General features: G+C 39.5%; 1 protein-coding gene across 2 annotated transcripts; it reads left to right on the top strand.

The window, feature by feature from the left end:
* The first annotated feature begins 3330 nt into the window (after positions 1-3330).
* Positions 3331-22184, top strand: LOC122669893 (short-chain dehydrogenase TIC 32, chloroplastic-like). 2 transcript variants are annotated; one of them, XM_043866781.1, is made up of 8 exons: positions 3331-3512; positions 10520-10751; positions 10962-11041; positions 11593-11746; positions 11912-11990; positions 19184-19268; positions 21360-21406; positions 21888-22184. In XM_043866781.1, exons 1-8 carry the CDS (start codon positions 3407-3409, stop codon positions 22050-22052), a joined length of 948 nt encoding a protein of 315 aa, XP_043722716.1. In that variant the 5' UTR covers positions 3331-3406; the 3' UTR covers positions 22053-22184. The 2 variants fall into 2 exon arrangements, with proteins under 2 accessions (XP_043722716.1, XP_043722717.1); XM_043866782.1 differs by lacking the exon at positions 21360-21406 and having other exon boundaries at positions 3333-3512; positions 21888-21979.
* Positions 22185-22665: the final 481 nt, after the last annotated feature.

Genomic DNA, 22665 nt, shown 5'->3' with positions numbered 1-22665 from the left:
CTTATGGACTGTGATATGGAAGCTCACTTGGTCGAAATTCAAACCTTTCCTTTGGAAGGCTATAAATGGAATGATTCCAACAAAATTGAGACATCAAGAGAGACTGCCAAATCTGACCTTTCTTGTGAATCCATGCTTCATGTGTTACATTTTCCAACCAGAAGAAGAAGATATATGCGTGCATTGTTTGAATGCAAATTTGCAATCAATTTATTTGGTTGCATCAAAGGTATTAGACTGGATTACATTCTTCGTTCTAAAAGAAAGAGCTGATCTTAGACCAACTCATAATCTGAATAAAGATGAAAAGGAGACTTTACTGATGTAAAGTTCAATTATAGCAGACTTCATTTGATATACTTGGAATAAAATTTGGTCTCTTGATTGATCAATAGGACCTGATTTTCCTACACTGACAATAAGGAACTCCGTCCTCAATTGGCACCTATGTCAGACATGTAGTAGGTTAGATCGGGCTGAAATTTTGTGAACAGAAACACTCCAAGGTCCCTATGAGAACAGTGAACCTCACGTCCTACCCTGCAATGATGCAAGAAAAGATTTAATGTTGTGTTCTCCACCTCACCTCTTTGGGAAGAGAGAGGGAACAAATAGGGAGTCACCACCTTGATTAAGGTCTAGATACACAAAACAAACTATTGACTCTATGACGGTTCCAATAAGAACTAGTCAAACCATCAATTAGGTACAAGTCAATGAGTCATGTTATGGCCCAAGTAGTTAGATATCCTGGTCATCCTTGGTACACCGGTGTTGCTATTGCTTGAGCAAAACCTAATATAAATACAAGATGCCAATAAAATAAATAAATAAAATACATGAAAATCAAAGCTAGGGTTTAGAATCACATACCCTATAAGGCAATAATTATTATACAAAATGTAAAATAAACATGATATCATACACAAAACCTCATCTGACTTCCCTCATCAATATTTTTCCATCGTATCTCATTCATCAACAAAGCAACAATAATCTCGTTAAGTTTGAGGGTATTCTCTCTGAACAACAATGTGGTTAAATGAAGGAGCTAGCGAATCCAAAAAGAGAAATGTTTTATCCTCCTCTTCAATCTTAACATCTGGAGCTGACAATTCCGTCAACATCCTCTTAAACTCGTCTAAGTGCACTTTGAATTTCGTTCCCTCTGGCAATCAAAGTTTATATAACTGTTTCTTAAAAAACAATCGTCTTCTCAATTCGTTCTCTTTGTGCACCATCAATTCCCTAAATCTCCACGTGTTATTTGTAATGATTTTACCGAACTCTGCTTTAATACCACTTGTTGGGACCGAATATGCAAACATGAGGAAGAAAGCAAACAAACTGAGCACACACAATACCATAAATTTAATATAGTTCAAAAGGAATTCTTACATTCAATCGAGAAAATCAGAGAATTTTTCACCAAGTATCAGTCTACACCACTTTTCCACCTCTCTATGTAATCTCGCTGCTTGTGTTTACGGTGTTTCTCATAGAGACAATATATAGGGAATCCTAAGAAAAAACTAAGGCTCATACAATTACAAATTTACCTATAAGCATTTAATGAATCAAAAAGTCGACCAAAACATATACAAGCCCAATAACAACTATATGCATCAGTGCATAATACAAAACATTAAATCCCAACACTATAATTAGGGCGTTAGGTTCGACTGTACAAAGAATTGTAGCCCACCTAATCTCCCAATGCAAGATATTACGATCAGGCCTTTTATGTGGGTTGTGTAGGAAACTAAGTCCTTTTTAATTTTTATTTATTAGTAGAGTTTATTTTTTTGATGGTGTTTTATCCAAACATTTATCATGCATAGTGAATGTATCCTAACATTTATCATGCATAGTGAATATTAACTATTCACAACTTACCACATGCAGGTGAGACCATGTGATTCACAGTTAAAGCTTTTTAATCTATTATATAACAAAAGTGGTTTGAAAGCAGTGGCGAAAGCAAGGGTAAGGCTGTATATATTATGACCCTCCTTAGACCCCGCAGTGGCGGGAGCCTCGTGCACTGGGTACGCCTTTAGTGGCTTGAAGCCTCAAAATTCAGCTAAAAAATTGCAAAAAATTCTCCCAAATATGCTTCATTACACCACTTTTTGTCACAAAATCCTATTTTCTTACACCCATTTCAGTGGTTGAGTTTTAACAGGAAATAGAGGCATGTATTTTGTTAACAAGGGCGTCTAGACCACTGAGATAGGTATTGTTATAGAGGTAAAGGGGAAAGCGGGGAAGAGGTAAAAAAACAGGGTATGAGGTTTTGGCTCTTAGGTTGCATGAGCCATGTGTCTCATAAGCTTTGTGCTATTCAATTATTAATAAATCTTATTTTCATAAAAAGAGAGAATCTACATGCCCTCGATGTTTATTGGCATCTCCCATGTTAAGCCAATGGACACACAACAAGGAATGCCACATCATTGGATCTAGCTCTCCTCCAACCATGGCGGGAGCTGGAGGGTGCAGTCCAGCAAAAACAGGGTACTCACTTGGGTCCTACCTTTGAAATGACCGAAACCCCCTTGTTTTGTTGGGTTGAATCCTCAAGCTCACGCCACAGCTGAAGGCGAGCCAAACTGCTCATGATTCGCATAAAGAAAGATTTAAACGATTAGGGAGGAGAGAGAGAGAGAGTCAAAAAGAGAAAAAAACAATTGTTGCAGGGCATGAACTAATGGCAACATGTACATGATTTCCTCCGATGCAACACCCTTGTCTGCCTGATGCCCCATGATCTGATGCGCAACATTAAGGATTTTATGCGCAACATTAGGGATTTTATGGGGCTGCTTTCAGCCCCCCTTCAAAGTCCTTACTCATTTATGCTTCTTAATGATGTGTATTGTTTCAGATCACTAGTCTTTGATGAAATAGAATACATTTTCCCATAAAAAAGGATAAAAGGGATTGAGTCCCTGTTGGGTTGCAGATGCGCCAGCCGTTGGATGTGCGCTGCACACCGTGCCACGCTGCAGAGAAGCCGAATCCTCTCTATCCCACCCACCCCGTATTGAAATTATCCCCTTCCCATCCCTCCCTCTCCCACCCTCCCCATTGGGCACAGCCACAAATTCCCAATTACCATCCACGAACCGAAACGGCGAAACCATCCCAAATTCCCATGTACCATCCACATACTTGCAAAATAGATATCTGTGTGGGTCCTCTGTGAAGCCCGAGTCCACATTGGGTATGATTCTTGGCTTATCTGAGTGTGCTGAATCATACTTTCGGATGGCCATTAAATGGCAGGCCTTAATACAATGAAGGCTTTCGTGTTGCTTTGTTGATCTTAAGAGGGGGGAGGGGGGGGATTAAGATTATTGCCTTCTGGGTTTCTTAAATCGTTTCTGATAGGGAAGAAGAGATAATGTGGTTGTTTAGTAGAAAGGGACCGTCTGGGTTTTCTGCTTGTTCAACAGCAGAGGAAGTTACAAAAGGAATAGATGGAACTGGTCTCACTGCCATTGTTACTGGTAAGATTATATTTGAGTTGCTTTCTCTTTTTTGGTGTTTTCGTTTGTTTTAGTTGTAGATATGCTGATATACCCTTCCATACTTTTGATACGGGTCGGGTAGAGACTAGGGACCCCAATTTTGGGACAGAGAAGAACAACTATTTTTGGAGTGACCGAATGTAGAAATCTCTCTTTCCTCTTTTCGTTTCCTTTCGTTTGGGGATATTTTGTATTGGGGGTGAATTTACGTAGTTTGGGATGATGGGAGGTTGTTCTACTTGTGGCTGAATTAATGTGGTAATGAAGAGAAGTCTCTGTTCTATGCTTGCTGACTAAAAATTTTCTTTCAATTTTTAAAGGAAAATGTCAATCACAGAACACTTGATGCACCTCTCCACTTCATCCATCCTATTTTAATTCACAATGTAACATCATCCCCTGTTTCTCCTTCTTTATTTACGATTGAGCCCAGCCAGATATATAAAATAATCACTTTGCGGAATCTCATTTTTATCAATTTTCACCACCTCATTATCTATCCTAGTGTAACTAAAGTTGCATACTAATCTGTTTTCATTTTACTTATTTTAAAACCTTTTGATTCCGAAGTTGATCTCCATAATTCTAACTTGGCGTTAATCCTTGCTTTTGTTTCATCCATTAAAACAATATCATTAGCAAAAAGCATACATCGAGGGACTTGATCTTGAATGTCTTTGGTTAAATCATCTACAATAAGCGCAAACAAATAACGGCTTAAAGCTGATTCTTGATGTAATCCTATTATAATTGGGAATTCACTACCTTGATCCCCATAGATCTTACACTAGTCACCACACCAGTATACATATCTTAACTATGTCCACATATTTACCCGAAACACTTCTCTTGTACTTGCCAAATTAGCTCATAAGCTTTTTCTAGGTCAATAAAGACCATATAGAGATCCTTCTTGCATTCTCTTAATGCTTCCATGAGTCGCCTAAGTAAATAGCTTCTGTCGTGGATATTCCAAGCATAAAACCAATTGGATCTCCGTAATAATAGATTCTTGTATCAGGTAAGTTTCAATTACTCTCTCCCATATTTATATAGTACGATTCATCAGTTTTATGCCTCTATAGTTATTGCAGTTCTGAATATCACTTTTATTTTTATAAATCAGAACCACAATGCGTCTCCATTCATCTGGCATTTTCCTTGTGCTCACAATCTTATTAAACATCTTGGTTATGCCAAGATAAACTACAAATTCCTAAGCTCTTTTGCACTTGTATTGGACCCAATCTAGACCTGGTGTCTTGCCTATTTTCATCATCTTTAAAGCTTCTTTTACTTTAGGCAACCTAATTTTTCATATATATATGTACGACATGTGATGTCTTAATGGGTAATACAGTCTTCCAGGACACTATTACTTGAATTTTCTTCACTTAGTTGGTTGTAGAAATAAATTTTCCGTCTCTCCTAAATTTCCTTATCCTTTATTAGTACTTTATCATATTCACTTTTAATAATTCTAACATGTTGAAATCTCTACTCTTCCTTTCCCTCATTTTAGCTATCTTATAGATAGCTCTTTTCTCTTCCTTTGTGCTCAAATTGTTATAAAGATTCTCATAATTCTTCGTCCTTGCTTTTCCCACAATCTTCTTAGCTTCATTTTTGGCAAATTTATACCTGTTTAAATCTTTTACATCCTTAGTCACTTGCCATGTCTTAAAAGTAGCTTTCTTAGCCTTAATGGCTATTTGAACCTCATCATCCCCCGTTTTCCTTTTGTTTCTCCTATGATGTCTTTAACAACCTTCTTAAAACAAGCAGTCATCTTGTTCCACATCATATTAGTGTCTCTATCAAAGTTCCACCTTCCTTATGTTTCCAAATTATTATAAATGATTTAAAGTTTTTTCCTTTTAAGCTCCACCACCTATTCCTAGGGCAAATAATCTCCTATTTCTTACAATTTAGTGTAATAAGACACATATCCATGACCACTAATCTATGTTGTGTGGTTAGGCTCTCCCCCAATATAACTTTGCATTTTTTACATAACAGCCCATTGTTTGTTCTATTTAGAAAGAAATCTATTTGGCTATACTATGATGCCCACTTTTGAAGGTAATTAAATGATTCTTTCTCTTTTCGAAGTATGTGTTTACTATGGATAAATTATAAGCCATAACAAAATCTAAAAATGAAGTCCTCTTCTCGTCATTCCTCTCTCCAAAATCATATCCTCCATCCATGTGTACCAAAATTGTATCTTACTACTCTCATCCAACCCTACTTGGGGTGCGTAAGTGCTAATATATTGACAACCTCTTTCTCCGACACAAGCTTGATGAATATAATCCTAGCACTAAATCTTTTAACATCCCCACATCATATTTAACTCTTTATCCACTACTATGACCACTCCACTTCTATTACTTTTATCCCCTTCTACCAAATTTTAAAGTCATCCAACTCCTTAGCCTTTTAACCCTTCTATTTAGTCTCTTGAATACAAGCTAAGTTAATCCTTCTTCTCCTTATAACATCTATCAATTCTAGACTCTTACCCGTTAAAGATCCTATGTTCCAAAATGCTAATCTAATCCTACGCTTTTGGACTAGCTACTTAATCTACACTCGTCCATGGTGTGAGAACCCTTGCCTACTTGTCATTGCATCTAGGCGGAAGTGGTGTGTTGCTTATAGGGGATGCCCTAGCTATCCCTCACTCACTATTCAATACACCTGGGGCAAAGTGGAGTGTGTCGCTTCCGGGGAATGCCCTAACAATATGTCGAAAACATAAGGTTTTAGGATCCATGTAAGAAGGGTTTGGCAAAAGGTTTTTTTTTGGTGCTGGCTGCTGACCTGACGCACCAACCCTCCTTTATCCGGGCTTGGGACGACAGCAAAACACTGATGGAGTTAGATACAGACCGAGCATGTGAAATTTAATTCATTCTTAAAAAATGTATGTAATAGATATGTGATATAAAGTGTTTTTAATTGCTCAAGGGGTTTGTTATGTGTGGCTCAGTAAACCTATAATTGCATATAAATGGGGAAGAGTAATGTTGAGACAACCCTGTCTGCTGCATGGTTCAAGTAAGTGGAATCGGCGTGCACAGATTCCAATTCAGCTGGAATCAGACTAAATCCTAGAAATCCAGTATGAGTTGGCCGATTTGACTGGAATCGGTGATCTGATTCCAATTCCTCGAACCATGGTTTGCTGGGAGGTTCAAACCCTTATCAAGTTGGAGATTAAATTTTCAGAAATCTTATGGTTATTTGGACTAATTCTGAGTAGCATGTTCTGTTAGGGATACATGTGTCAATCCCAACGTGGAGTCTGGTTGCATAAAAGTACGAAACAAAGGGATCTTTAAATGCTCCTCTAAGTTTAAATGCTCCTTTATGCTTTGTATATGAAATTCTCATATTGCTTTTATTGGAGGTCCAAGGATGATAAGGCATTGTAAGTCTTGGGAGCTATTCATAAATCTTTCCCCAATGCTGATGTAAACTACAATCGGTTGCACATTACAAGTTTACAATTTCATAAATCAAAGCCCGAGTTAAGGAACAACTTCATCAAAAGAAGATTTAGCTAACTAATGAATACATCTAGCCCTATCTAATGTATCCATAAAATAAGTAGAACAAATACGGAGTATATGGTGTGTAACTTTGGTTACACTAGGACGGATAATGAGGTGGTGAAAATTAGTGAGAGGGAGATTCCACAAAGTGATTATTTTAGTATCTTGGCTCAATCATATATAAAGAAGGTGTTATAGAGGATGATGTTTCATAGAGAATTAAAATAGGATGGATGAAGTGGAGGGGGGCATCCGGAGTGTTGTGTGATCGGCTTATTCCTTTAAAACTTAGAAGGAAAATTTTATAGGACAGCCATATGACCGGCTATGATATATGGTGCGGAATGTTGGGCAGTTAAGAAGCGTCATATAGATAAACTCAGTGTAGCGGAGATGAGGATGTTGAGATGGATGAGTGGCAAAACTACGAAGGATAAAGTAAGGAATGATCATATTAAAGCTGGTTTGGGAGTAGCCTCGATACATGATAAGCTACGAGAAAGTCATTTGAGGTGGCATGACCATGTTCAACGGAGGCCTTTGGATGCTTCAGTACAGAGGAGTGATCTGATTCATATTGACGGAATTAAAAGAGCTAGGGGAAGACCTAAAATGACCTTAGGAGAAGTGATGGGGAAAGGCATGCATAGCTTGGGCCTTGTATCAAGTATGACCTTGAATAGAACTGATTGGAGGGCACGGATCCATGTAGCCGACCCCATTTAGTTGGGATAAAGCTGAGTTGTTGTTATTGTTGTTTTATGTTTGACCTCATAGTCCATGTCTGAGACCCACTAATTAGGGCTGGAGCCAGCATGGCCCTTGTAAACTTGCGTATCTTGAACTCAACTCGCTTGTCTTTACAACTCACTTGTTGGAGTCACTATCACTCGAACACATGCACATACAAATATACGGTTATTACCAGCCATACATCATATAGCCCATCCTTCACAAGCCATTCTGCAGCAGATATACAAACATCCACACAACCACAAGAGCAATACACAATAGCACACCCATAAGACAGGTCTTATGTGGTTAGGCAGTGTGCCTACATCCATGGTGCAAATGGTAGCTTGCGCTACGACCCAAATCCTAGCCCAGTACAATGAACAATACAAAAATTCGATCGCAACCACAATTGGGAGCAGCAACGTCCAATTTATGTGGCACCCATCACAGAGGAGCTACAACCCCTACTATCGAGCACCCACTTGATATCCAATGATCACAATGAAGGGAATTATAAATTATGACCCTCCCCAGACCATAGTTATCAAGGCGTCGCCATGGCGTCCAGACTCCATGGTCGCCTTGGATGCCTTGGGTGCCATGGCGGGCGCCTTGCCGCCATGGCAGTGTTGCCTTGTTTTTTTACCCTCTAAAACGCCATGGTCGCCTTCCCGCCTTGATAACTATGCCCCAGACCCCGCAGTGGCGGGAGCCTTGTGCACTAGGTACGCCCTTTATATATTATGTCCCAATTACAGCTCAAACTAGACTAGGCATTTCATCAAACACATTTCCTACACCTCTTGCATATGAATGGAATACAACAATAATGGTTACCTCCAACCTATGTCGATTTCCTCTTGTCCGGTTCACTCTTGTGGAGTCTTCTTCACCGCCGGAGCTTCAACCAAGTTAACCAAACTCACCACTTGGAGTTTCTTGATGCTTTACACAAACCCTAGGTTTGTTCCTCTTCTTCTCCTTCTCTTTCTCTTCTTTCAAACCCAAACCCTTGATGTAGCTTGATGCACTTGAACATAGTTATCAAGGCGTCTAGGATCCTTGGTTGCCTTGGCGGGTGCCTTGGATGCCTTGGTCCGCCTTGTTGGTATCGCTTTGATTTTGGACCCTCTCCAGGCCTTGGTCGCCTTGATAACTATGCACTTGAAGAATCCTTCCAATGGATGACAATCAATGTCCGATTTGAAGGTAGATCTAGGGGTGTCTTCTCTTGGAGACTCACTCTTTTCTTGGGTTTTAACTACTTTTTGCATGCCCTCTCTTTCCCTTTTATAGGCAACATACAACTTAAAAGGAAAAGACTTACATGCCCCCACTTTCATCGTCGAATCGGATTGATCCGATTCTTGGGGCATTGCGAAACTTGCTCATAGATCTAGAGTCTTTTAGTTTTGAGCTTCAACTGATTCTCCATCAAAGACAACTCAAAACTCTCATGAAGATTCTGCTCACTTGCCAAGATGACAGTCCAACTCATATGCAGACTCCCTCATGAAGCTGCTCTTACCATCCATGATGATTGCATCATCTCCATAGCTTATACAGTCTTCCAGCCCTGCTGACCAATCCTCAAACCATCTCTCTGACACTGTCTGTTGCCACTGCTCCGACACTGTCTGCTGCCACTGCTTCGACACTGTCTGCTGCTGCCCACTGCATTGTATACTCCACTTAGCCATCTCATTGGCCCTGCTGACTCAGTGTGTCGACAACAATGATAAGAACACCTGCGGCGTGCCCAAAAAAAACATTTGTTAGTATATTAAATAACTGTGGACCTCTATAAATGGAAAAGGCATGACCAAATCATACATGAGGTACCATAGGGACTTTTAAATATTTAAACACAATGAGCATGCATTTGTGACATGTATATTTTATATTTTCAAATATCTGTATTGTATCAAGAAATATGGCTGTAATGCAGCAATTCACAGTGATGGAGCTGGGATTTTCACTCCGTAGCACTGCCATGGTAAGCGTTTTTGCCTCCCTCCTCCTTACCCTCTGAAAAATCCTGGCCCTGTCCTTGCCACTACTGGAACCATGATGTTCTCTTGAACATGTATATATGGAGGGAGATGATATTGTGGATGGGTTTGGATGGTGGATGGCCAATCTACCATTGGGTCCTTGTCATCCTTTTGTGATGCTCCTGCTTTATACATCTTATTTTTCTCCTCCTGCTCAAGCTGTAAGAAATGGTGAAGGGTTAAATAATGGTTACTTTTTCAAAAGAATATAAGGTTGGTTCTTGGTTAGATAGATAATTACTTGTAGGTCAATCTGGATTGGATATTCTTGTTCTTGGTTTTCTACTTCCTGCATGAGATAGTGATATGTGACGGAATTTCTTTGCTATTTTACTCTTGGTTAGATAGATAATTACTAGTAGGTCAATCTGGATTTGTATATTTTAGTTTTTAGTTTTCTACTTCCTGCATGAGATAGTGATATGTGACGAAATTTCTTTGCTCTTTTGATATGAAGAAAATAAATCTGCCATTGGAAGTGCTATGGTAATAACCTGTGGGTTTAACCAGGGTTACTATATTGATGTTCTTCTAGCATGGAGGAAAACTTTTCATTTCATGATGTCTTGTTAACGGCATTTGATAATGTCGTTTTATGGGTCATGACATCAGTGCACTCATATTAGTTCAATTGCAGGAGCATCAAGTGGCATTGGTGCTGAGACCACGCGTGTTCTCGCCTTGCGTGGTGTTCACGTTGTTATGGGGGTCAGGAATATGGCTGCTGGAAGGGATGCCAAAGAAGCAATCATTAAGGAAATCCCCACTGCTAAAGTGGATGCTATGGAGTTAGATCTCAGTTCAATGGCATCAGTAAGGAAATTCGCATCAGATTTCAATTCCTCAGGTCGTCCACTGAACATACTCATGTAAGAAATTTGGAGATATCATAGCTGCTTCTCTCTCAACTCTTCCTCCCCCCCCCTCCCCAACCTAATTTTTTTTTTCAGGAAGGGAAAGTATCTTTCTTGTCACATGGTGGATTTTCCTGTGGTTGTCCTTCTCTATATACTTTTAAAAGTGTGCTTACTTTTATTGGTTAAATATGGATGGTAATTTTCTGTGTTTTATATTTGAAGTAACAATGCAGGAGTCATGGCAACGCCATTCATGCTTTCCCAGGACAAGATAGAGCTGCAGTTTGCAACGAATCACTTAGGTATGTTGGATCAGAATATTGTATAATTCCGGCCCAAGATAGTTTCTGTATTTGTTCCTTTTCCTGCTTTTTGCCATGAAACATTCACTTCTAGTTTCTGTATAAGTTTGCAAGAGACTGCTATGATGTTTTGGATGGATCCTGCATATTCTAGCACCAGATCGTGTCTAGATATTCACATTTCATGGTTGTAGATTTTGATTGATCTGAATTTTGTGGGCCACTTTGTACTTCAACCAGCAACCAAAAAATGCATTACTTTTCAAATTTTTCTTTAATGTTTGTCTTGCAGTTTTTAGTTCCTTTGCAACTATCATTGGGCTTAGCCCAAAGTATAATAATTCCTTTTTTTGATGGCCTTCTATGTGCTTCCTGTGAAACAAAATGCTTTTATAGAAGTTTGAACCATTGATAAATCTGTTGTTTAAATAGCCTATTTGTTCTCTTGAAATATTTGGTAAGCTCTTCTGATGCTATTGTTTTCAGATGCCTTCATTACAGAGTTAGAAGTAACATGATGAAATTTTACCCCTCCTTTTTTTCCCTGGCAGGCCATTTTCTTTTGACTAATCTCTTGTTGGATACCATGAAGAGTACGGCACATAAAAGTAAGAATGAGGGAAGGATTGTAATTGTTTCATCTGCAGCTCACCGCTTTGCATATCCTGAAGGAGTTCGTTTTGATAAAATCAATGATAAATCAGTGTATGTTCAGATTATTTTTATTTTTATTTTTGGCAGTTTTCCCCATCCCTGCTTTTTGGTTTTTGGTAGTAATGATGTTTATATGATGCAAGGTGGTTGTTTCAGCATTGGTTATCCATTGAACAATTTGGCCCTATTTTAATCATTGGGGTTGCTAATTTACAGGTACAGCAGGATGGGAGCATATGGCCAATCAAAGCTTGCCAACATATTGCATGCTAAGGAACTTAATAGGCATCTCAAGGTATTTAAGTGGGCGATGAATGACTATAAATTACTTGTCACATTAAGAGTAAAAGAGTTAGTGAGTGGCAGTCTTTTGAAACCTTTTCTTTTTTGAGAGTTTTCTGATGATTAACTAAAATTTTTAGCTTGGTTTGGTTAAAAGTGGTTGAGACCACCAAAATAGCTTGAAGTGTTAATTCTCAGCCATATATGGTTGTGTATTTATTTCAACAGTCCAAATATGTTTCAGTAGATCTTGGAAGAGCTCCAAAAGTTTAATGACCATCTGAACATGATTCATTTTAGCTATGGTTCCTAAAGCATCTATGGTTTCTATGGTTTCAGACTTTGAGACTTCTCGTCCAAAAAATAGTATTTGGTTTTGATACAAGCAAAAAGATTTTGATCAAAATCTCCACTATCACTGTCAAGCAGCCATGACTACATTAGTCAATTGTCCATGATGTGAACAGCGTCACTTGACATAGATGGTGGTTGAGTGCTCTGAGTTAGGAATTTAGCATACAGTAGTAGGGTATGTTTATGTAAATAGGGAAACTCTGTTTAAGAGAAGTTTAAAAGGGAAAAAGAAATGAAGACTTAAAGATGAAATCAAAACTTGAATGACTTATCTGAGATGCAGGGTGCAACTGTGCAACATACTGGTTGCTTGAATGCTTTATGAGTTAAAGTTTTGAAGATGAAACTGTGCTTGATGCTTTGAATCTTGACGAGTACTCGACCATTTATTCCATTTACTCCTTGTTTGCCTTGAATGCTTGATTAGTAGCCTTGATGTCTCCAACGGTCTAAGAGCTTGATGTTCTTTGACTAGAATGGAGGAAGAGTGGTTGGGGGGGTGAATGGGTGAGAGAATTTGGACAGAAGAACCAGAGTGTACAAGCCAAATGAATGGTGTTTTACTAGTGAAGGGAGGTTTGGACTTGGAGAGAGACAAAGGGGATAAAAGGCTTCGGTTGTTGAACGGGGAAAATGAAAACTCTATTTCAAAATTTATTAATGGTATGTCAGTGAAAAACATAATAATATTTATATACACCTGTTATCAAAACAGATTTAATTAATGCTTAAGTGATCTTACTTGATCACCCAGCCCCTTTATTTATAATAAAAGAATTACAATTAGTCAAAATCTAAGTAGGAATGCAACTCCTAATCAAAGTAGGAGTGCTACCCTTGCCTATTCCTATTCCTATTAGGAATTCCTAAAATTCCTAATAGAGATCGGCTAAAGGGAAAAATACAGAAAAAGAGACAAAATAAAGTGTTAGCAAGGAGGAAAGGACCAGAATACCCCTACGGTATTCTGGCCTATATATTCTAACACTCCCCTTCAAGTTGGTGCAAAAATGTCACACATGCCCAACTTGGCTAGAAAAGGACGAAACACTTTGCCACTCAGCCCCTTCGTGAATATATCAGCCAGCTAATCAGTAGACTTCACATAGGGAACACAGATTAGTCCAGCTTCAAGTTTCTCCTTGATGAAATGTTTGTCCACCTCCATATGTTTAGTACGATCATGTTGGACAGGATTATGAGCGATGCTTATGGAAGCCGTATTGTCACAATATAACATCATTGGAAGTTGGACAGCAACCCCCATATCTAGCAACAACCCCTTAAGCCACAACAATTCACAGATACCATGAGCCATCGCACGGAATTCAGCCTCAACACTGGACCTAGCCACCACATTCTGTTTTTTACTACGCCAGGTGATAAGGTTCCCACCTACAAAAGAACAATATCCAGAGATGGACTTCCTATCACTTGAACCAGCCCAATCAGCATGGTGTATGCTTCAACCTTCGATGACCATTGGGAGATAAAAGTATTCCTTGTCCCACAGACTTCAAGTATCGTAAGATGCAAAGAACTACCTCCATATGAGAAGAATAAGGGTCATGCATAAACTGGCTGACCATACTAACTGCAATGGCAATGTTTGGCCTAGTGTGAGATAGGTAGATAAGTTTGCCCACCAACCGCTGATAACGACCTTTTTTAACCGGTATGCCTTCTTTCTCCTTGAGTCTTGTCGTAGCTTCAATGGGAGTGTCCGAAGGATGACACCCTAGTAGCCCAGTTTCAGACAGTAGATCCAAGACATACTTTCTTTGAGACAGAAATATGCCCTTTGAAGAGCAAGCAACCTCTATCCCTAGAAAATATTTCAGAGTCCCCAGATCCTTAATTTCAAACTCACGGCCAAGAAACAGCTTCAACTTTTTGATCTCATCACCATCATTGCCGGTCACTACAATATCATCAACATAGACTATGAGGAGAGTAACCCTATCACCCACACGTTTGATGAACAAGGTATGATCATCATTGCTTTGCTGGTAGCCCACTGAAAGCATAGCCTTGTGAAATCTACCGAACCAAGCTCTAGGTGACTGCTTCAAGCCATAGAGTGCATGCTTCAGTTGACACACCTTACCCTTGGTAGCAGGACTTGAAAAACCTGGAGGAATGTCTATATATACTTCTTCCTTTAGTTCACCATGGAGGAAGGCATTCTTCACATCCAACTGCTGAAGATCCCATCCAAGGTTCACTGCACTGGATAGCAATACCCTTACAGTATTGAGTTTTGCTACCGGTGCGAAAGTCTCCTGGTAGTCAATTCCATATGTCTGAGTGAAGCCTTTAGCAACTAGACGTGCCTTGTACCGATCCACTGTACCATCTGCCTTCTGCTTGACCACAAACACCCATTTACAACCCACTGGTTTTTTTCTTGGAGGAAGAGCTACAAGATCCCACGTATTGTTTTTGATCAATGCTCTCATTTCTTCCAACATTGCTGCCTTCCACTTCCCATCTGTAGATGCTTCCTGCCAATTTTTAGGAATGGAAACAGAAGAAAGGGAGGAAATAAAGGTATGAAAAGAAGGAGAAAGAGAACTATAAGGAACAAAACGGGAAATGGGATGTAAAGTGCAGGTCCTGGTACCTTTGCGATGTGCAATGGGTAGATCATAAGAGGAAGGCTCACCAGGAGAAGGAGGATCTGGATCTTGAGTCGGCAACTGGATGGGTATCGGTGCTGCAGTGGATTGATTCTACCCTCTGTTAGAACATCTCCGATTATAAGTGAGAATGGCGGAATTGTCAATGGTCCTCTGAAAGTTACGAATGGTCCTCTGTACTGGAGTCAGCTCCCCCTGAATAGGAATATTACCACCACTTGGTTCCATGATTGGATTCCCCTCAAGTGAAGGGACAGCAGCCTTAGGAGGCTGGGCAGCAGCCACGGGAGGCTGGACAGCAGCCTCGGGGGGCTGGACAGCAGCCACGGGAGGCTAGACGGAAGCAAAGGATGGTTGGTCAGTAATTATAGGTGATGAAGGAAGGGGAAACCCAAGAGTATGAACCACATCTTCTGAGTTCCCCCAGAAGAGGTGGAGAAGAATAATAGGAAAGGGTTTCATGAAAAACCACATCCATACTGACCATAGTACGACGGGTAGGAGGTGGTAACACTTGTAACCTTTTTGGGTTGGAGAATAACCCAAAAAAAATACACCTTAACCCACGGGGTTCAAGCTTGCCAGGGGACTTAGTATCCCGAGCATAACAGACACAGCCAAAGACCTTGGGAGGTACCACAAAGGAGGAATCGCCAAGTAAAATGTCAGATGGGCTACGAGAATCCAGAACCCGTGAAGGTAACCTATTAATAAGGTAAGCTGCAGTTAGAACAGCATCACCCCAATATTGGGATGGAACATGTCAAGCAAACATTAATGCTCTGGCCACTTCCAATAAGTGGCGGTTCTTCCGTTCAGCCACACCATTTTGGGCCGGGGTATCAACACAACTAGTCTGATGTATAATCCCATGATCAGCAAAGTACTTTTGAAATTTGGATTCCTTATATTCACCCTGCGGTTTTCTTCTGAAGAGACCAGGGCATAAGACTGTTCAAGTGTGGGAAAAGGAGAATGGCCCAACACCTGAACACGAATCTGGTCATACTCAACATTTAACCCGGCCAGGAAGTCATAAACCCTGATGTTGTCAACATGTTTTTTATATGCAGCTATGTTGGCAGGTGTATCAGGGTGATAATCCGAAAAATGGTCCAATTGCTCAAAGGCTGCAAAGAGTGGCATAATACTTAGAGACAGTTAATTCCCCCTAAGTAGTATGAAGGACCTTTTGGCGAAGTTCATAAACCTGAGCTTCATTACCAAGTTGTCCATATGTCTCCTTCCAGAACAGGCAGACCAAATCTGAGAAGCTGTATCAAGGAGAAGAAATCCTTGTGCAAGGTCTGAATTCATAGAGCCAACCAAATAGGACATAAGAATACCATTGTTGGCAAGCCATCTAGTCAGGGCAGCACCAGGAGCAGTCGACATAGGTATAGAGCCATCAATGTGGCCAGTGAGGCCACGGCCAGCAATAGCAAAAGATGCAGATCTAGACCACAGCAGATAGTTGCTGCCATCGAATTTGATTGGGTTAGGATGAAGATCACGATAATCTGATTTATCATGGCTACCCTGATCAGAGGAGGCAGTCGAAGTAGCAGTGGAGTCACCCATAGTGCCGAGAAGGTCTGTTGTGCAGAGAAGCCCCAAAAAAAAAAGTAAGCCAAGGGCTGAGAGCAGAGCCGAATGCCCCTCTGTGATGAGAAACACACCTCCAAAAAAGGCAGCAGCAATAGAGGAGTCCTCCCCAAGATCGATGGTGTTAGGGTTTTGGAAAAAAACCCAAACAGGAGAAATCGAAGTGGGGAGGGGAACCCAAAAAACCTTGCTGCAGATGAAGCCCGTTGAATCTGTCCAAGAGCCTGCAAGGAATGGCTTTGAAGAAGAAAGAAATCCAAAAGAAACAGCAACCGCAAGCAGCCCTAATCCCAATATTGATAATGCTTAGGGTTTTGTTGTAGAAAAAACTTGAAAGTAAGAGATCGAATGGGAGAAGGGGGCTTCAGCACCTGTATGAAGCTTGAGAACAGCAGTCCAGTGTCGCAGAAGGGCTCCAATATAGGGAGAAACAGTCCCAATAAACGCAGGGCCTGATCTTCAAAAAAAATTGGAAACCCCAATTACCGCAAGAGAGAACCAGCAGCAGCCATCGAACAGGAAAATTAGGTCATGAAAAAGGGAAAAAAAGAGGTGGAATAGGGCAGCAACTAGATCATCTGATCACCTCTGCAGTGCTGCCCTTAGAGAGGGAGAAGAAGAAGGAGAAGGGGGAGAAAAAAATCGAGAGAAGGGAAAGAGAAGAGAAAAACGATGGGAGGGTGGGAGGTTTTGAAAACAGGTCAGAGATATCGTGGCTCTGATGCCATGTTATCAAAACAGATTTAATTAATGCTTCAGTGATTTTACTTGATCACCCAGCCCCTTTATTTATAATAAAAGAATTACAATTAGTCAAAATCTAAGTTGGAATGCAACTCCTAATCAAAGTAGGAGTGCTACCCTTGCCTATTCCTATTAGGAATTCCTAATAGAGATCGGCTAAGGGGAAAAATACAGAAAAAGAGACAAAATAAAGTGTTAGCAAGGAGGAAAGGACCAGAATACCCCTACGGTATTCTGGCCTATATATTCTAACAGTACCATATGAGTCGCCATCATAAATAACATATACCTGCAGATTTACTTCCATATAAATAGGTTGGGTTTGGCCTGGCTCAGCCTGAAGCCTCAACCCTAACCTAACCCTGCCCAACATTGGGCTGAGATATTTCAGTACAGGCCTGATCCACTAATGCAGATCAAGAAAAGGATCTGCTGGTGATAGGAAGAGAAAGAAATTGAGGAGAGAAGAGAGATTGCAGAATGGAAAGAAAGAGGAGAGAGAGGCAACACCCTCAATATTAACTAAATCAAATTAATTTTCCATTCCGAAAGTCTGTAAATTCGTGTAGGATTACAACCCTATTTAGAAACTCCAAATAAACTGACAATAGGACTCCTAAACCAAACAAACAACTATCCCTTCAAGTTGCCTAAACAGAAACTAACTTAAACTGACCAGATACTTGCTATAGAAGACTCCAAACAACAAAAACTACTGACTAACAGTAAAATATAAAATACATAACTAAAAAAGAGTTTACCTGATTACTTAACAGCACATGGGACCCATACAATCTTATTTGTATACTTAAACCTGTGTACAGAATTAAGACTCTAAATATAGGTTCATAAAAGAGATTATATCAATAAACCCAAAAATATAAAGCCCAAAGTCCATAGAACCTATCCATGGGCCAAAATAAAGCCTTCCGAAACTGATTGGCCCAATTGGGAAATCTTAACTTTGTCACCCATGGGATGAAAATCTCAGCTTAGGCCTAGGAAGAAGTTGGGTGGCTAAGCATGGGCTTGTGTTTGCCCAGCCCAGGTTGCACTCCTAGTCTACAGAGCATAGGACTAGTAGGAGAATGTGCATTGCAGTAGTTTGCATATGTAGTTACCACATTGTCTTCTATTATTAGGCATTTAGGCCTTCTAGCATGAGTTTACACTGTTTTCTATCACAAGGGCAATCCTTACTCCTTAGAAAGGTTACCTGTTGATGTTCTTTTGTGGGTTCCTTCCTTTTTAACCTTTTTATCCTTTTTGTGGCAAGGATTTACAAATAGGATGGGGCTGATCCAAGCTGAGCATTAGCTCGGATCGGCAGACTCTGTTAACCTCAGCCAACAATCAGCCAAAGTGTCAACAAATGCAGACCATTCCGGATTGAGATCTGGTGGAACCAATCTGATCACTGTCCTTGATCCCAACCCCTCTATCCTTCTTTTGGGGTAATCTTGCAATTGGTTTGGTTTTATCCACTAAATATAACTGTAAAGAGACATGTTATACATTTTCCTGATCCTCTTCTTTTGCATGGTACTAGGATACAAACTGTTCTTTAAATTATTGTTGCTTATATGATGATGTGTGCATATTGCAAATATCTGCAGTTTTATGTTTTGATCTTGAGTATCTGGAGACAGATTTCTCAAGTTTGAGTTATTAAAATACAGGATGACAAATTGATGAGCATTTAAGTATATGTAGACACTGGAAATCATCTTGAAACGTCACAGAAATTGTATCTGTATATAGTGATGACTACTTTATGTGTTACTCCCTCAGTTTCATGGTGTTCATGCTCTCATTCGAGGCAAAGGCTAACTTGATTTGGGTGGTTTTGTTCTTTTTTGAACAGGAAGAGGGGGTTCCAGTAACTGCAAATTCACTTCATCCAGGAACTATTGTGACCAATCTTTTTCGTCATCAGAGCATTTTAAATGGTAGGTCATCAATTGTATCACAGCCATAATTATTTAATGTTTATATTATTTTGACACATGTAAAGTACTCATTTGTTTTGGTTCAGTTCTATGCTTAGCATTATAGTAAACTATGAATGGTTTACTTATTGATAAAGGTTTTTGAGGCCACCCATTTGTAGGTGATTTTATAGTTGTAAAGGAGTTGCCTAGCTGACAAGGTGGTTTTTCAGGACCTTGGTGACTGGCTGCCTGATTTTCTAGGCACCTAGGGCCCAAAATCCATCAGAAAAGAGGGAAAAAGGGGGGGGGGGGGGGGAGGGGGGGAGGGAAAAAGGGAGGAAAAAAAGAAGAAATTGCAGCAGTAACCACTGTGCTGCCGGAGTTGCAGTGGCTGCTGGATTTGCAAATAAAAAGATGGTGGCAGCTGCCAGAGTTTCAGAAAAAAAAAAAAGGAAAGAGGAAGAAGCAGAAGCCACTGTGCTGCCAGGTTTGCATTTGCATAAAAGAAAAGAAGAAGCTGCACTGCAACTGCTGCTACTGTTCCAGCTGCAACAACCATGGCTGCCTTTCCACCTGAGACAAGAAGCTACTATTATGGGGAACCAATTTGGTTTTATGCCAGAAACATTCATGTCAGACGCTATTTACTTAGGAGAATGCTTTTTATTGACCTAGAAAAAGCTTATGACAGAGTCCCTAGAGAGTTAATCTAGAAAGTTCTAGAGAAGTATTTCAAGTAAAAATGTGGACATAATTAAAGTGACTAGTATAAGAACTGTGGGGGGTCAGGTAGTGAATTCCAATTACAATTGGGTTACATCAAGGATCAACTTTAAGCCCTTATTTGTTTGTGCTTATTATGAATGATTTAACTAGAGACATTCAAGATGAGGTTCCTTGGTGTATGCTTTTTGTTGATGATATTATTTTGGTCAATGAGACACAAGCAGGGATTAACGCCAAGCTGGAGTTATGGGGATCAATCCTGGAATCAGATAAGTATATAGAAGACAGAGTATATGGTGTAACTTTAGTTACACTAGCCACTAGGATGGATAATGAGATGGTGAAAATTGATGAGATGGAGATTCCGCAAAGCGATTATTTTAGGTATCTGAGCTCAATGATAAATAAAGAAGGTGATATATAGGATGATGTTTCATAGAGAATTAAAATATGATGGATCTAGTGGAGAGTTGCATCCGGAGTATTGTGTCATCGACGTATTCCTTTAAAACTTAAAGGGGAATTTTATAGTACTGTCATACGACCGGTTATGATGTATGTTGCAGAATGTTGGACAGTTAAAAAGCATCATGTAGATAAATTTGGTGTAGTGGAGATGAGGATGTTGAGATGAATGTGTGGCAAAACTAGGAAGGATAAAACAAGTAATGATCATCTTAAAGCTGATTTGGGAGTAGCTCCGATACATGATAAGCTACGAAAAAGTTGTTTGCGGTAGCATGACCATGTTCAACGGAGGCCTTTGGATACTCCAGTACGGAGGAGTGATTTGATTCACACTGAAAGAATTAAAAGAGCTAGGGGCAGACTTAAAATGACCCTAGGAGAAGTGGTGAGGAAAGACATGCATAGCTGAGGCCTTGTATAAGGTATGACCTCGAATAGAGCTGGTTGGAGGGCAATGATCCATGTAGTCGACCCCATTTAGTTGGTATAAGGTTGAGTTGTTGTTGTATAGAAATCCCCTTAGAAAGAACTATATTAAAAGATCAAAATCCCATATTTAACATCTAAGCCCCCTCTAAAAATTACATCTTTAAGATTTTACATATAACCCCCAGCCTCTTTTGTATGTGCATGCCTATGACCAAGGCGACGCCTAGGCACCTGGCCACCATTCCTTGTGCCGTGACAACTATGGGTGATTCTTTATATTACAATATTTTGACAAGGAAAAATATCCTTGTTGAAGAACCACTGAAAAACTTGTACTTGATGCTGGTTCTGCCAAATAATGCTACACCATGGAGAACCTCATTTTTAATGGCTGAGTTGTTTTGCTGACATCATTTTATTTGTTGCAAATGGTATGGCTTAGAGTTATGTAAATTGATGTTCTGGTTCTTCTGTTGGTTGATGCAGGTTTTATCAATACCCTTGGTAAAGTTCTACTTAAAAATATTCCTCAGGTATCTTTTGCCGCAGAACCCATTAACACTAAGCATGGGAACAAATTCACAATCCTAATATATATGTGTACTTTAAGGGTCCTGATAAGCATCATGAATGTTAAGTGCATTGCTGTCATTGTCACAGTCTGCCACATCAACAGACATGGTTGAGTCCATGTAATAGAGGATCCCACACCCAATCTCACTGGTCATATTTAATCCAAATTTTTTATGGTAAAAAAAAAGAAAGAAAAGAAGAAAGAAGAAGCCAAAAACCTCTGCTTTCACATGTTACATATTGGAGATTATGGGGTGATTGTGATCTTGAACCTAGTTGCTCCTTATTACATAGCCATATTGGGCTGAAACTGCACCAGATATAGGGTTTGGGGGAGGGGGGGGGGAACCTATCCTCAAATTTCAATTTTTCCCATTAATATTCTGACATGGCATGCATTTACCACAATTTGCTAATTTATTTCAATGGTCTTGGTTGCAGGGAGCAGCAACCACATGTTATGTGGCACTGAATCCTCAAGTTAAAGGGGTTGGTGGTGAGTATTTTTCTGATAGCAACCTTACCAAATCGACCTCACAAGGTGAAGATATGGGCTTAGCAAAGAAGCTTATGGATTTCAGCATGAGTTTGATCAACAATTCATAGACGTATTGTCAATTTTTAATTGGATCTATTAATTATGGTTTAAATTCTTAAATTATTTTTATATCATCTTCTTCATATTGTTAATATTCACTTGTTTATGGAGAGGTCATAAATGATCATGCTAGAGTATCCTCATCCAAAGTGATTGGACGAAATCCAGATCTGGTGGCATGTTTTGTAAATAATTTACAAATTTTTCTGAAAATATTAATAAGTATTAATAATTATTTTCTAATGTCTTTGAAATATTTTTATTGAGATTCTCACTCTTACGTGATATCGTAGGAGTGCTGGCGTAAGCCATACCCCCGGACAGAAAACTAATTCCCTTAATTATTATTTTAGAAGAAAGAAGAGTTATTTTACTTTTGCCGTACATATAGGTAATTGTCTTTAATTATCCTATGATTCAATGTTGGATTAAGAGAGATAAGTTAGAGAGACATTCTGTTCATTAAATAACTTTTTTATTAAGAGTTTGTTTTTGACATATTTTCTTAGTGGGCAAAAGTCTAGCTATCCAACCATTGCATTGCAAATATTATTAGGGTTATTTCCAAATGCCCCTACTGAAAATGGCCAAACTTACAGTTGTTCCCTTAAATTTTTACTA

This window comes from Telopea speciosissima, chromosome 7 (genome assembly GCF_018873765.1).
Source record: "Telopea speciosissima isolate NSW1024214 ecotype Mountain lineage chromosome 7, Tspe_v1, whole genome shotgun sequence".
Taxonomy (NCBI): domain Eukaryota; kingdom Viridiplantae; phylum Streptophyta; class Magnoliopsida; order Proteales; family Proteaceae; genus Telopea; species Telopea speciosissima.
The sequence above is the reverse complement of the archived record's forward strand: the minus strand, read 5'-3'. Positions and strand labels throughout refer to the sequence as shown.